Here is a 14,766-nt window from a genome sequence, read left to right as displayed (position 1 = left end):
TGAACGCGTATCGCGCGGCAATCTCGCCCGCTCCTTTCTCGTGTTATCAGAATAATCATATAATATAAAAAGAAAAAAAATATCATTAAAGGTAAATTGTCTTTTTACATTCCTTTTGTCTGTTTGGAACGGGATTCAGTTATGAGTGTTACCCATCCAACCCACGGGTCATTCTAATTTAAGCAGCGACAACAGGCATTTTAACTTTCCAATAATGCTTGTTGAAAACCCGATCGAGCGGAGATAGGCGTATTTGTCCCCGAGACAAGGGGTGTGCAGACAAAACACGGGCCGTGTTCCGATATATATCAGGTCTCCCAGAGGCAGATTGTCAACCTGAGACACACAGGCCGACGTTTTGTCTGCCAGTGAAAGCGCCTGTCTTGGTAGCAATCATACTATATGAGATGGCTTGATGGCTCCAAATAACCAGGAGTGTTTTGCGGCGTCTTCACTATTGCTACCACACTCTCTGTAAAGACATTTGTGTGAAGGAGAGGTTGTGTCACGTGTGTTATGTAAGTATTACATACATATCACTGTTAATACCCGGTATTTTGTTTGTTATTATGCAACTAAGGATATTTCTGATTAATAACCAAATGGTGAATAATATTTAAATGAATGGTTAGTTGAAGGAATATAGTATTTTAAAAAGTATATACATATTGTTATTCGTAAGTGATATTTGACGCTATAACTATATTTTTACATACTTTCGGGTATTCATATCATATATGAATATTTTTATATTTGATTTTTTTCATAAAACAGATCAAATGCGACAATTCATTATCATACATTGAATAAGCTAAAAAACATTTTTATGAATAACGCATGACTAGAATATAAAAGCACATATTTATCATGTCCTCGATACAACAGTCAATACAGAACAGTTTTACTCGTAATTTTTTTTATGACATTTCAAATTGAATTCAATGATTGATATCAACTTCGATGAGATCAAACAATACACCTATCAATCGATATCGATATCAGAAGTTTAAATCAAATACTGCCACTCCGTGAGAAGGAGTGAGAGAATCGAACTATTGACTTTAGCTATTTGTCACTAGGGCATGTACGTGAATAGAAAGGAGGGGGGGGGGGTCGGGTAACGGACACACGGTATCAAGTAGGTTGTTTGTATGTGGTCTCACGTATGGCAAGACGCGTTCTGTAGTCAGCAGGAAAGTCCAACTATAAGAATGCGCAGGGGAGCGATTGATCAGCATTAGGTCGGAGGTGTGTGTGTGTCAGGGCGCAAGGTGGAGCATATATAGGGTGAAAGTCTTTTACCATTATTAGTCGTATGAAAGGTTCCCGGCTGTGCTATTTAATACACGTACAATGTAACACAGTGTCGGTTTGTCCATTTCACTCTACGGCTTGACTGAGGAGTAAATAATGTATTCGTCTTATGTCGGCGTTATAATAGTTCTTGATGGACCAATCTCTAAGAAGTAAACGACTTTAGTAATCGGGATATGTATTCAGAAAACACATAAAACTGTAGACCAGTGTTAAGGTTCTGATGATTTGAATGAAACTGAACGGTTGGTTGTACAGTGTTAAGTCTATACAAGGTTGCGTTATGTCAGCGACATATGAATTTAGAAAAACCACGCAGGTCTAATAGGGTTTGTTTGTTTGTTTGTCTAACGACCCACCTAGCAATTTCCAGCAAAATGAAGGCGATCTGCAAAACGACGAGCCTGGAGCGTCTTTAGCTCCAATTAAAACAAATTAAGCTGCATCTTGTTTGATTTTGAATTCCTTTGATACTTTATAAACATAAAAAATAGCTGCTTCCCTTGCAACCTTTACTTATATAAAAAATTGCTTTGATAACGATTCCGTATATTGCCTAGCAACAATGCGTCATCAACGCCAAAATCCATTTTTTGTAATTGGTAAATATTGATGCAGCCAAACACATGTATATCTGAATGCCATCAGATTCCAAGCAGCCTACAGCACATTCGACTGTAGACCGTCATGTATTTACACCTTGTACATAACATGCCTGCAATGGTATCATGTGTTGACATCAGACAGTTAGACAATTGATTGTAGCTCAAGGGTCCCATTGTTCCTGGGACATGCGCTCCTTGTGTGCGGTGAATAGTTTGAGATAGTTTCACGGATGTGTTAACATTTATACTTTGGGTAAAAGAAAACACTCATTCCCCATTCTATGAATAATTATTAATATATAGAAATCGCCTCTCCAGAATCCAAAAGTCGGAAAGGGTGCCCCTTGTAATTAGAGTCCCTCAGGCATATCAGAAACGTATGGTTGTGGGTTCAAATCCCGGATTCGCCATGGCTAAGGTTTGTCAGGTTTGTTTGCGACATACCCAAATCCCGGATTCGCCATGGCTAAGGTTTGTCAGGTTTGTTTGCGACATACCCAAATCCCGGATTCGCCATGGCTAAGGTTTGTCAGGTTTGTTTGCGACATACCCGTGTTACATATCTAAGACGTGCATCTGCAACTGATATACTGAAAGACTGATAAAACTCACTCACTCACTCGTCGTACTCGTACCCCCAAAAAGTGTTGATTGTTGATTTGTTGATTGTACAAGTATCTAATGGTTTGTGTGGCCCAGTCACACACACACACACACACACGCACGCACGCACGCACGCACACACACACACACACACACACACAAAGCCCCTGGGGACTCTGGGATGCATAGATGTAAGACATCCCGTGCTTGTCCTGAGCATGGCTTGAGGGTCGGGCAGTAACAGTGTGGGAGGTGTTTCATGTACGTGTGTCTTCGTGACCCGATAGCGTTGATCGCCGTTCATGCGATGACCCACTAGTGGCTTTTTACTTTTGGGCCCAACTTATAAATTGACAGCAGGGCTCCGACAACCATCAAACATTGTTTGGCCAGTTGCACAAGGCGATCGGAGACTTTTACACTCGCAGTTGATCTATTCCCCTTTTGTGCAAGTGACCACAGGGGTCAGTTTTATAATCTCTTTGTGGATACGGACCACTACTCAGTACTTTGTATAAGGCGCCGTGTATGGTATAAGGGTTTAGATAGAGTGTACAACACTGTCACAGCTGAGGTTAATCTGTGGACGTAAATGTTCAGACCACTTCGCCAACATGTCCGTCAAAATGGTTCACATCAATGTCAAGCCACAATAATGTCGGTAATAAGCAAATCGATCGCAAAGGATTACAGTTAGGTCAGATAGTTTTATGTCTATTTTAATTTGCATTACAGCGTGTCAGCTCCCTTTGGGGTGAAATCTTCAAATGACATTTATTATATTCCAAAATCAATTAAATAAATTATCGACGCTACTGTTCATTACGAACGTCGTCATTTACCCACACATTTTCTAGAACAGATAGTTCTTCTAAATCGTTTATACCCTCACCAAGTAGCAATGATGGTATGATGCTTGTAAATCGATAAGTTAAGATGGGCCAGGACGTGACAACACAACATAGCTTCGAGAAAACCTTCACTTGTTTTAAATGCTGAGGAAGACTGGTAGGTCATAACGCATTTCAAAACACAGCTTCGAGAACACGTCCCCTTGCTTTAGATGCAGAGGGAGACTCCCGTAGGTCAGAACGCCTTAAAAAACAGCTTCGAGAACACCACCCCTCACTTTCAATGAAGAGCTAGACTTAAAGTGCAGGCCATTGCGACAAAACATAGCTTCGAGAATACCGCCCCTTACTTTCAATGCTATAACAAGTATACATGTATATTGCTCTATAAACAGCCGTGACAAGATCTAGTGGCTCGCCCCTCGACTACCTGACAACCGACAAATGTCATTAAAACGACACAGCGGTGGTCAGGGTACAACAGATATGCATCTGTACTCCTGTTGAATCCAGAGTACATATCCCTCAACCCTCAGACATGCACTGTATAATTATCTAACAAACAACTACGACAGTGACACGGTCAGACAGCAACATATCACTAGCGAAGTACCTATACTTACAGTGCCGTTAAAGGGGGACTCGGCTCGGGTCAATTGGCAGTCCCTGCAAGTTTGATTCAGGTCATTAAAGACCCACTTTGTGTGATTGCCAACGGAAACTTTAATGATGTATATACCAACCTAGCAGGTACCTATTAGCCTTAGTATACATATACAATATCTGTCACACCAGGCTTAAATTACATCTGGATGCTAGCAGGATGTGAGTGGTGAGTAGTCTCTCTGTAAAATGGTTACTGTTGGGTCTGAAATTATTTCGCCTTGAACAGCTTATCATGTCCATGGAGTGGTTTGATCAAAAGTTCAAGGCTACACCATTTAAGTCCCAGTAACACTTTAAAAAGTTTTATGGGAGATGTGGAGAGGACATTTCCAAATTTGAAGCAACCGTGACCAACATTACGTCCGATGTAATTCCCTATTTTGACCACATGTTCCCGTGTTGTTTTAGGTGAACATTTGGCTTGCTTTTGCATGTATTTGTGACGTGTGCAGGAAACGCCCACCTTTTGTTGAACACCTGATATCATCACTATTTGATAGTGATTCATACACATGATCATGAGATAGTCGGTATGGTACATTCGACTCTGTTGTCAGCAGAGATTTATCACCGTGGAAAGGGTTTTGTTTATGGACTGTAGTACTACACGTACACCCTATTGTTGATGAAGTAAAACGATCGATTGGTCCACGATTAACAAGGTATAACAACAACGTAACGTTAATAGAAATGCAGAACAATAAAATGCCACTAAACACACGATAAGTCCAGCCCATAGATTGTTGGTACAATCTTATAACTTGGAGTAGCACTGATGACATCTCTTTTGCACAACCTGTAAAGCAGATATCAGCCAAGTATAGCGAAACCTCGGTAACTCGAACTCCTATTGACCTTCGAGTCCATTTCGAGGATGTCGTAGTTCGATACAGGCGTTCTGATATAAGACAATCATATTGATAAGGATTGTGTCAAGACTAAAAAGTCACATCGTCTTAAACGATATATCCTGAAAATGAAGTTCGGGTTGACAATGTATGGCAGTACTTACTAAATGCACTTGGAGTAGTTCTTCACGTGGCTTCATGGAAGCGAGAATAACGACCATACAACAGCCTTTCCTATATACGTACATATATATGAATGTATACAAAACCATACAGCACCGAGTCTATTATGTGGTATTTACACCAAGACGTCGACCATCGTGAGTCAGGGGGCACGGGGGTCAGGAGATCAGGTGTCGCACTTAGTTGTGCAGAGTTGCGTCCCTTAAACATGCCAGGATCCTATGAGCATTGATTCAGTCCTAAAATCCGTCCCGACCGTGTTTCTTAGTTTATCGGGGCGGTCGGGTAGCCTAGTGGTTAAAGCGTTCGCTCGTCACGCCGAAGACCCGGGTTCGATTCCCGACATGGGACCAATGTGTGAAGCCTATTTCTGGTGTCCCCCGCCGTGATATTGCTGGAATATTGCTAAAAGCGGCGTAAAACCATACTCACTCACTCACTCTAAGTTTATCAGCACCATACCCCTACACATGGAGTCCACCAAGTGGACCTTTGAGACCTGTTCACTTTCAACTTTCCTCCAACACACAAGCTAGCAGGCCGTAATAAACTAAAATACTATTAAAAACAGGGTTAAACCAAACTCACTCACAATTGCATGGGAACTATATGTACCACGGTAAAATACTCATATCCTGCCTGAGTATACACGTTGCAATCCCCGCAATGTGTTTACAGGCGACATTGATCTGTGTAAACAGGGTAACCATCAACTGCCTGACTGATTTACATGCTAAAACTTGAGATAGCAGGCGCACACAATTGGTTTTTAATAAGTACGACTTGTTAGAGCTGACAATCAACCCGAACCAAGCTCATCTTTAAAAATAATTACCCTTTACCAATATAACTTCCGTGTTCAGTCTGGGACAGCGGTTGTACAGTAGCATATTACAACGGACGCTTATTACAATGTCTTCAACACAGGGCGAGTCATTGCATGACCAGTCATTACAAGTACACAGTGAGAGGTATTCACGTCTTCCACTGCTACCGTGAGTGGGCCGGCGTATTGTACACGGCAGGGTAATATTTCAAAATGTCACCAACCACAATGGTCTCATTTCGACTGTACAAGTGAATGACCATATATCTTCTCAGTTCAAACACGGTGATCGAGCTAATGCTTTCTCCGCGTCTTATCAACAAGTAAAAACCTTAAATAAAGTGACAGTCTGTGATTTAGTGTTCTGCCACCACGCACAGCGGATGGATAACCGTCAGTACACCTGTATAGTCGGTTGACAGTTGAGTGATTTCCCCAAGAATATCCTATGTCTTACAGATCACATAGACGAATACCAGAGTCGCTGGACACTTAGACTATAGGATAGTTAGATTCCTATGCTTCCACGTGTTAAGTCCCTGATTTAGTATGTTGAGTCGGCGAAGGATTACACGCTCATTTGTTTTATGTATTTACATACATAGGGACGTCGTTGCTGCCGTTGCGTCCCTTCGGCTGCCAGGAAGCTAAGACCGGTTCGCCATAATTTTGTTTCTTGGTTTCTCAATAAAATACCAGTGTTCGCGTTTTTCACATAAAGCTCAACGTCTACGAGTTGTAAAAATTCGGACATTCGTCCCACGCTAGGCTGACATGCCACAATATAACTACAATACTGTTAAAAGTGGTGTCCAATCTCTCGGAAATAGGTCCCACTCTATATCAATATAACTTACAATCGTTATCTGTGCATACAAAAAGGGTATCATATATCTATTATTATGTTAATCAACATTTTCCTTATTTATAAATTCACGCAATGGTAAGGTATTTTATCGCGTTTATTTTCGTCCCTATGTCGTCTCGCCTTAACCTAATCAGCCCTTGCGAGATATTGATTTAGCAATCAAACTGAGGTTTGGCGATATGCGCCAGGGAAACATCATGGGGATAGGGGCAATGAGGGATTAACGTGATAAACGTAGCTATGGTGTCAAAATCGCTTTTGACATTTAATGGCCCGTTTCCTCAAAATACCTGGACACTGTACACCTGGAATACGCCAGGGAATATCACTGAGAAACATAATCAACAGCGGGTTGCTGTTAAAAAATTGCTTTGTTTGAACACGTAGCAGCTCGACTTTGGAAGGTAATACTCTCTTCTCTCCATTTAACGTAGACGGGTAAGTAGCTGGCGCATGGCACAATGCCTTCACCTCTGGGGTATGGTCAGTTGGGCTTTGTGTTAAAATTTGAAGCCTACAAGTTGTATAAGTCCATTGTTGTTAACGGGTCCGTTTACTGAGCTGTTTTATTTCTGGTTAAATTGACAATACAAACACCGTGTGAGTCAGGTGTTCACTAGGTATACATTTCCACGTAAGGGTTAAGTGTATACAGTTCGATCGCTGGGTAATAAATGTATTAAATATCTGAGTATTGTAGGAATGAGTGTTTGATATACTGCAGGAGGCGCTAGAAATCGACAGTTGATCACGTGGAGTATTTTTATATCTCGATCACGATATCGAAAGGAACAAGAGGTGCATGAGCATTTCAGGCAAGGCGAGATTATAAAGTTGAACCGTGAGAGTACTAGACAGAGAACTGGTGCCATAATTGTCGCCATCCTTAATGTTCGGAGGTTCCTGAGGTTCCTTATTGCTGATCACCTTTGTTCGATGACTGAGTGAAGATAATTTTCCTGACGTTTTTTTTTTACAATCGGAATTATATTATATCCGCTGAAATACTCCCGGGTCTCACTTAACCTCACCTCTTCCCATTGGTGTTACTTAAATACACCTTACATCACTACTCCCTAGTTTGGCATAACATCGTCGTACATCCTGCACAAAGTGTTTCTTCCTTTTCGGGGCGGTAACCCTCTGTGTATTACTAATGTTCAGCATTATGAATGACCGTAAAAGTTGTACAGAAATAATGCCTTGTCCAATCTATCAGAATACCCGAAAAAGATTCTCCGAAAAACTTCAATATTCGTTCGATAGATCGATTTGATTTTGGACTATGCTGAACGACTTACCGTCCGACTCTAGTCTATATCGTGGCGAATTGTGTCAAGTGTTTTAGGTACATGACAAAACGGCGATTGGACCGCGTCGGTAAATGGGATTTTACGGCGCTTTAAGCAATATTCACCCAATATGATGACAAGGGGGGCACTATTATTGGGGCTTCACACATGTGGGGAGTCGAACCCGGCCCTATAGATTTGCGAGTGAACCCTTTAACCACTAGGCTACTCCACTACCCTAAGGCTAAAGATAAAAATGAAAAACTATAGTATGAACTAAAATTATTTGTTTGTTGCTTTTTTCTAGTTAAGTACAAAAGATATTCGTGGATATAACGCATAGTATAAATGACAGGTCACATGCCTTCTCCTCTGTAATGTTAGGTTGTTGTATGTGTTGAATTATATGTAAGAGTGAGTGAGAGAGTTTTGTTTTCGTTGCTTTCTGCAATATTCAAGGCATAGCATGTCCTTCCCACATAGCGTCCATGTTGGGAATCGAACCCGTATCTTCAGCGTAACGAATCAACCACAAGGCTACCCCACCACCCTATGTCATGACTCAAAGCTTTATAATTCCTTTAATGTCACATAAGTCATAGATTAGAATAGATCCATAGCAACCTATGCGAATTAATGGATCGGAGGGTCCGTCTTCACGACTTGGTTCATAGCTTGTACCCCAACGGCGTGGATCGATGGTCGTAATATCAAAAACTGGATAGCCTAGTCAGGACTCGATTATTAAGAGGATGCCGTCATGTAGCTGGAATACTGTTAATTGCGACGTTCAGACGGTTAATGTGATGTTTCAACACTTTGACACTGTTTATAACTGAATTCAAACTTTAATTTTGACAACAGGTAAGACGCCATAATGAAGAAACGGGTTCTCACGAGATTTGACGAGAAGCAGATGGAGCTTGACCGCATCAAGGACGACTTCCGTCGTTACCTCGGCCGGTTGAACAGTCTGAGACTTCATTACAGGGATTGGTTTGACAGACAATTCCAGTCTTTTCTCGATGCTATTAAAATTGTGCAGCTAACATTCCCTTGCCTCGTGCCTCGAGAGATTGTGTACATGTCTCAGTTTGAACAGACGCTTGAGTTTGTTAAAAGGCTCCCCCAAAATGGCAAAACGTTTTGCCGCAACTTCGACAAAATGACGCAGTTTCATGGATTCTGGAATAGATTCTGTGAACTGAAGAAGGAAGGAGACGTTCTAAACGCTTCAATGTGTGCATTCTGTGATAGTATCACACGTTTACGTGAACCACAGCTCAGACTGGACATTGATAAAATGCAATCTCGCCTCGACCAAGCCAGCAAACAAGATTTTAATTTCACTGAACTACACAACGAGAGAGATAATTTGTTTGTGTATCGGATAGCTGGCCATGACGACAAACTCCAACCTCTTGTTGGCTACCTACCTTATCTACTGAAGATCGCTACTGGCATCTGTTACTGGTCGACTAAACTTTACATAGAGAAGGAGTAGTTATTGCTCATTTGAAAGAGGGACAAATCTCAGTCTGTTGCCTGTTTCTAGTTTACTTCTCTGCATTACAGTTAATGCAAGGCGTGAAAAGGAAGCATTGTCTGTGTGTTTGGGATGTACATATAAATAACAAAGTGTCCTCGAAGAACTTTAATCAAAAGTGCTGACTGTTAGTTATCCAGAGCTTAGTCCTCAATAAGTGAGAACCGTATTAGTCTTGTTATTATTTATTCATTTATTTATTTTAACAATTACTTTTAACGTTATAGATAAGCGATGATTTTGACAACCAGGCCAGTCGTGACATGTTGTGTCCGCCACCCCTGGTGCTGGAATCGGATTATAGCTAAAACTGCAATGTGTAGAAATGGAACCGATAGCGAAAAACAGATTGGCGAAAACGACGCCTGGTTTGGTTAATGTGTTACCATTTTGACGCGGTGCTGTTTCCGCTTGATCCCCTGACACCAGTGGTACTCTGTGATATATGCTCAATTTGTTTTGCCACATAGTATTAGGACGTCCTTTCCAGTTATGTTATGTCTGCGCGATCCCCTGCCTCGTTATAACAAAAGGCGTTGAGAATGGTACTTGTTGTCACCATTCCTGGCGCTCGTCATTAAGGGACACAACAAGAAAGGGTCGGCTAGGAATCAGTTTAATGTGTCTGAGTAGTGTATATGTAACACCCAATCTGTGCAACTGTGCATTGCGTGCACTGGGCAGACCGTTTACCCAATGCGTGCAATGAGCAATACAGCTTGCCCAATGCACGCGATGTGCAAACAATTATCTTCTCATTGCATGCAATGGGCAATAGTTATGAATGAAAAATAATTCTCCAAATATTTCACAATATGGGCAACCAGCTTGCTCATTTCACGCAATGGGCAGGTAATTGTTCTCCTCAAAACACGCAATTGAAATTAGTACTGTTTTACATGTTTGGTTTTTAATAAAGTAAACTATTATTAAGTCAGTAAACTGTAATAAATAACAACCAAACAACCATAAGCGCGCAATGGGCAGTTGCACAGATTGGGTGTAACACACATGATAATCTGCGGCATGGTATCTCAGTGGGCAAGCACTACAAACGCGGCATTAGTTCGGGTTCACAAAGAGCATAATCGAAATGAAATAGATTTGAAATCGCTAGCGGATCCGGTGCGGCCATGGGTCGCACCTCTGCGTTCGAGAATGTTTGCAGAAATCAACTGAAGAAAGATAAGTGACATTTCAAGTGTGTCGAGAGACGTAATGTAACGACACGTTTTAAGCCATAATTGCCATAACAGATGTTGTTATTAGAAGTGACACGACATTTGTCTTTGTTAGTTTACTAATGGCGTCCACCTTTCCCACCTCATATATATAATATGTCCGATTAATCTTTGACACTATCGGTAGAGGTGAGACATCAATGCGGATGTAATTTGACATATATTTTCTCTTCGTGTCACAGACTAACTGGCATAGATTACAGTCCATTTTGAAAAAGAAATGAATGACAATGTACTTGGAATATCTTTAGACAGTCAGTAAGTAGATGAAGACACCTTTATTAGTTGGCTTTGAAAAGTTACACTTTCGCTATTTTTAAAAATAAAAATAAAAAAGCTTTCAAATATTTTACTCCCAATGTCGATATTTCTCTCCGTAAAGACCAGACAAAGCTTGTATGAAGGTGACCTAATCAGTAATTCAGTTCGGAGGAGTCCTGTGTTGCGCATATGACTTCCCTGGTAGTTTCAGAGCAGTCTATCAATCAGCGACATGCGAATTTATTTAATATGTGATTGCCAGTGGAGCCGAATTGTTTCAGAAAGCTGATATTTGCTCAAAACCCACACATCCTAAATGTTGATTCGTTAACTATGTATCTGACGTGTCTCCCCGTGGTTGTCAGATCATGATGCAGAGAGGTATACCGAATCAGGGTTATGATCTGAGACTGAAAAGAGAAATGCAACAACTCCTGTGAAATTCACAATACCAGCAATGGATGTCAGCAGGTGTTGGAACATGTATATTAATGCACAATTGTATGGAATATTTTTTTAGGTCAATTAATGACATGTTATAATGTGGTAAAGATTTGTTTACAAATTTATTAATTTATTATTATTTTTTTCAATAAACAAATTTTATTTCTAAAACAATGTATATTTTCTTTTCTTTCTGTCCTAACATCATTACGGAACAAATACAAGGGAATGACTATATAACATATATTCTAAGGGGCAAAAGAAAGTATGCATCATGTTGAAATGCCAATAAAATAATAGCACATTCTCCACTGTCGCGGCCAAAACATCAAAATTCTGCGGTATTGCTTTTGTAAATTCTGCACTCAATTCGGCAAACGTTCAAGCTTAGTTTTCATGAATTTCTTAGTGTTGCACCTGTTGACTTGTTACGGACATTTTCTGATAAACTTATCCTCAGCTAGAATAGCATATTGAAATTAACTACCACGTGGTTAAGATACAGGTGGTAAGATACTAAATCCGTACGTCACATGTGTGTCGAACAAGGTTGACCTCGATTTATTCGTTTTGATTGGATAACCGCGACCTCTGTCACACTACTTCATTCATAAAAAAACCAACATCTTTAATAACTACAAGGCAGAACTGATGTAGTCTCATGAAAGCGAGAGACATTTGCACACCCTTTATCAAACCAAACAAGACAATCGCACACATCAAATTCGCTTTGCAGTCTGTATTAGTTATGCATAGAGCTACTACAGACATTATATAATCGAGCTATATCTATTTGCAATGTACGACTAGCGACAGATCGACGGTCCCTTTGAGCGTGACGCACCCAACCACTTTCAATCTGATTTAACGTAAAAGGTTAAGCCTGGTGAAATGAAGTCAGTTTTAACTGGACATGTATCTAGACTTCCGTTGGATGCTCCGGTTGTGCCATCAGTGTCCCCTTCGAAACGTATTTTGTGTCATTGCTTCATGGCGTTTGTTTATGAAGGAACACACACGGCTGCACGATCAGATCACTCAAAGTGAACAGTTCCGATACAAATCATTCGAAAACTCTGAAAAGGTGCGCTTAACGTCTGTTTTTGTGGCTCCAAACATTCCAAATATGATATTTCCTTTTGATCTCTGGCGAAAAACGCTGTGAGCAGATCATGGTTGTCTTTGCTTATTCCGATGATGACCTTGCCCTTCGTTCTAAGTTGTCGCTAACATGCAAGCAGACTTGAGTTTGTTGATTTCTACGTATTCACTATAGCATCGTACAGTTAACATAAAAGTCTTTGGCGATGCCCCTCTTCCAAAACGGCACTGACAGGATATACATTTAGCAGATGGATCAAGGAAACCGAACCATTTTGTTTGCACAGCCAGGACCCCGTCGGTGCGAGTGACCGAGTGTTGGTCCGAGATTCAAAGCGCGGCGCTAATTGACTTTTAAAGTTTTCTTACAGTTGACCTGCGTAGTAACAACAATGCGCTTGAATTAACATAAGCTGAGGAAATTCTAAAAAAAACAAATCTTGAGCGTTCGTGCTGTTATGTCTTCGCACACAACAGCAGGAACATGTTGTCAAGGCGTATGCATAGAAATGTCAACAATGCCTATATTTGATTGCCCATACGTGTGTTATAAATAAGATACCACACTCATTGTCGTTAGATACCATTTTTACGAAACTCGTGAACTTTCTATGGTATATAACGAGAATGAATGTAGTATTTTCTATGAATCTGGTGATCAATAGTGTAAATATACATACATGAACTTTCGGTAAGCAATAATACAAAGTCAAATTCTGTATATTTATTTCAAATACCAAGTTGTCCAAACGTAAACCTTTATACGTTTTTACCACAAATAGCATTAACACAAACAGCTCAAATACTCATTTGGAATGATTTAAAATTAAAAAAATATCAAACGCCTGATAGATAATTTGCCTTCCTCAAGTAGGGCTTGCTGAAGTTCCTTACAGATTAACTGGGGCTAAAGGACTTTTGCGGACTTTGTTGCCAAGAACCCACCAAAGATGCTCTCTATCTTCGACAAGTCAGGTGAACATGCAGGCCAAGGCAAAACAGATACATTCTACTTCTCAAGAAATCCTTGGTCAGTCTGACAGTATGGGGTCTTGCATTGATATGCTGGAACAGGACCCCTTTAGGCTGTGCCCGCAGGAATGTAAGCATCACTGGGCGCAAAACCTGGTTCTTGTACCATTCCGCATTCAAATTGCCCCCACCAACGGTGTCTTCCTATCACCACAAATGCCTCCCCATATCATGATGCTGCCACAGTAAGGATGAACCTGCTGTGAGGCTCCTGGGGCGTATGCTTCATTCCGACGACGGCAGACTCGTATCCTGCATTGTACAAGTTGAAGCGTCTTTCACTCCTTGCCATTGTCGTACTTGACAACGTCTCAGAGTGTGGCAACAACATATTCAGTTGAGATGATGTTGGCGGGTCAATGCCATCCCGCGGAGGGGTCTGTACGCACGAAAGTCCATACGCACGAAATTGTCAACAATGACGTCACGGTTGATCGTAGTCGTGGTCGTTCCTTGCGGCGCCTGTCGGCAGAATGGCCAGGTTGGCTGACCCGGTCGAACAACTTTCTGGTTAGCTTAGTACAGCCAATTTAAAAGTTCTTGCTATCCTGGCTTGTTCAAGTCCCTCGCGCGCTGTTCTGCAGGTAACTGTGGCATTCCTTTGGCATGTGGCCTATTCGCTATGATGCGAGTGAAGGGTATGCATTGTTTTTAATACCCTATGTGCATGATCATCCCGTTCTATTGCTGAAAATCAGGATACTTGGAATACATAGATTAAAGTCAGCATTTCAATCACGCCCTGCTTATCACTGCCATATAAGCTCGTCTTTATAAACAGACCACCTTATCTTGTCATCTTGGTGGTGGTTTGGCTGCAGTGATTGACTCGTTTTGATAAACATGATTGCTTTTACGTGATGCTCTTCATCGAGGCAAGGGAGTTAATTTACTATGAAAGTTCAGTTTCCACCCTTGCCGATCTAGCCTGGAATTTCGGAGTTATATTTTGGCTGGACTTATGAGTCCACGTATTGTCCAATCAAAATCGCGTAACAAAGTGAGTGAGTTGTGTTTAACGCCGCTTTTAACAGTATTCCAGTTATGTCACGGCGTGTCAGCCTAATGTGGGAGGAAAGCTCGAA

General features: G+C 41.0%; 2 protein-coding genes across 3 annotated transcripts in view; both read left to right on the top strand.

Annotated features, from left to right (window-relative positions):
* Positions 1-227: 227 nt before the first annotated feature.
* Positions 228-14,766, top strand: part of LOC124137465 (von Willebrand factor A domain-containing protein 5A-like) — a 38,567-nt gene continuing 24,028 nt past the window's right edge. The window contains exon 1 of the mRNA XM_046503768.2: positions 228-518. The gene's annotated coding sequence lies outside the window, so the exon portion shown is untranslated. The remainder of the gene's footprint in view (positions 519-14,766) is intronic.
* LOC124137466 lies at positions 6,951-11,662 on the top strand. 2 transcript variants are annotated; one of them, XM_046503770.2, is made up of 2 exons: positions 6,951-7,168; positions 8,921-11,662. In XM_046503770.2, exon 2 carries the CDS (start codon positions 8,934-8,936, stop codon positions 9,558-9,560), a length of 627 nt encoding a protein of 208 aa, XP_046359726.2. In that variant the 5' UTR covers positions 6,951-7,168; positions 8,921-8,933; the 3' UTR covers positions 9,561-11,662. The 2 variants fall into 2 exon arrangements, with proteins under 2 accessions (XP_046359726.2, XP_046359725.2); XM_046503769.2 differs by having other exon boundaries at positions 6,951-7,202.

Source organism: Haliotis rufescens, unplaced genomic scaffold, assembly GCF_023055435.1.
Source record: "Haliotis rufescens isolate VD_foot unplaced genomic scaffold, xgHalRufe1.0.p SCAF_7, whole genome shotgun sequence".
Lineage (NCBI taxonomy): Eukaryota > Metazoa > Mollusca > Gastropoda > Lepetellida > Haliotidae > Haliotis > Haliotis rufescens.
This window is presented reverse-complemented; position numbering and strand designations above follow the sequence as displayed.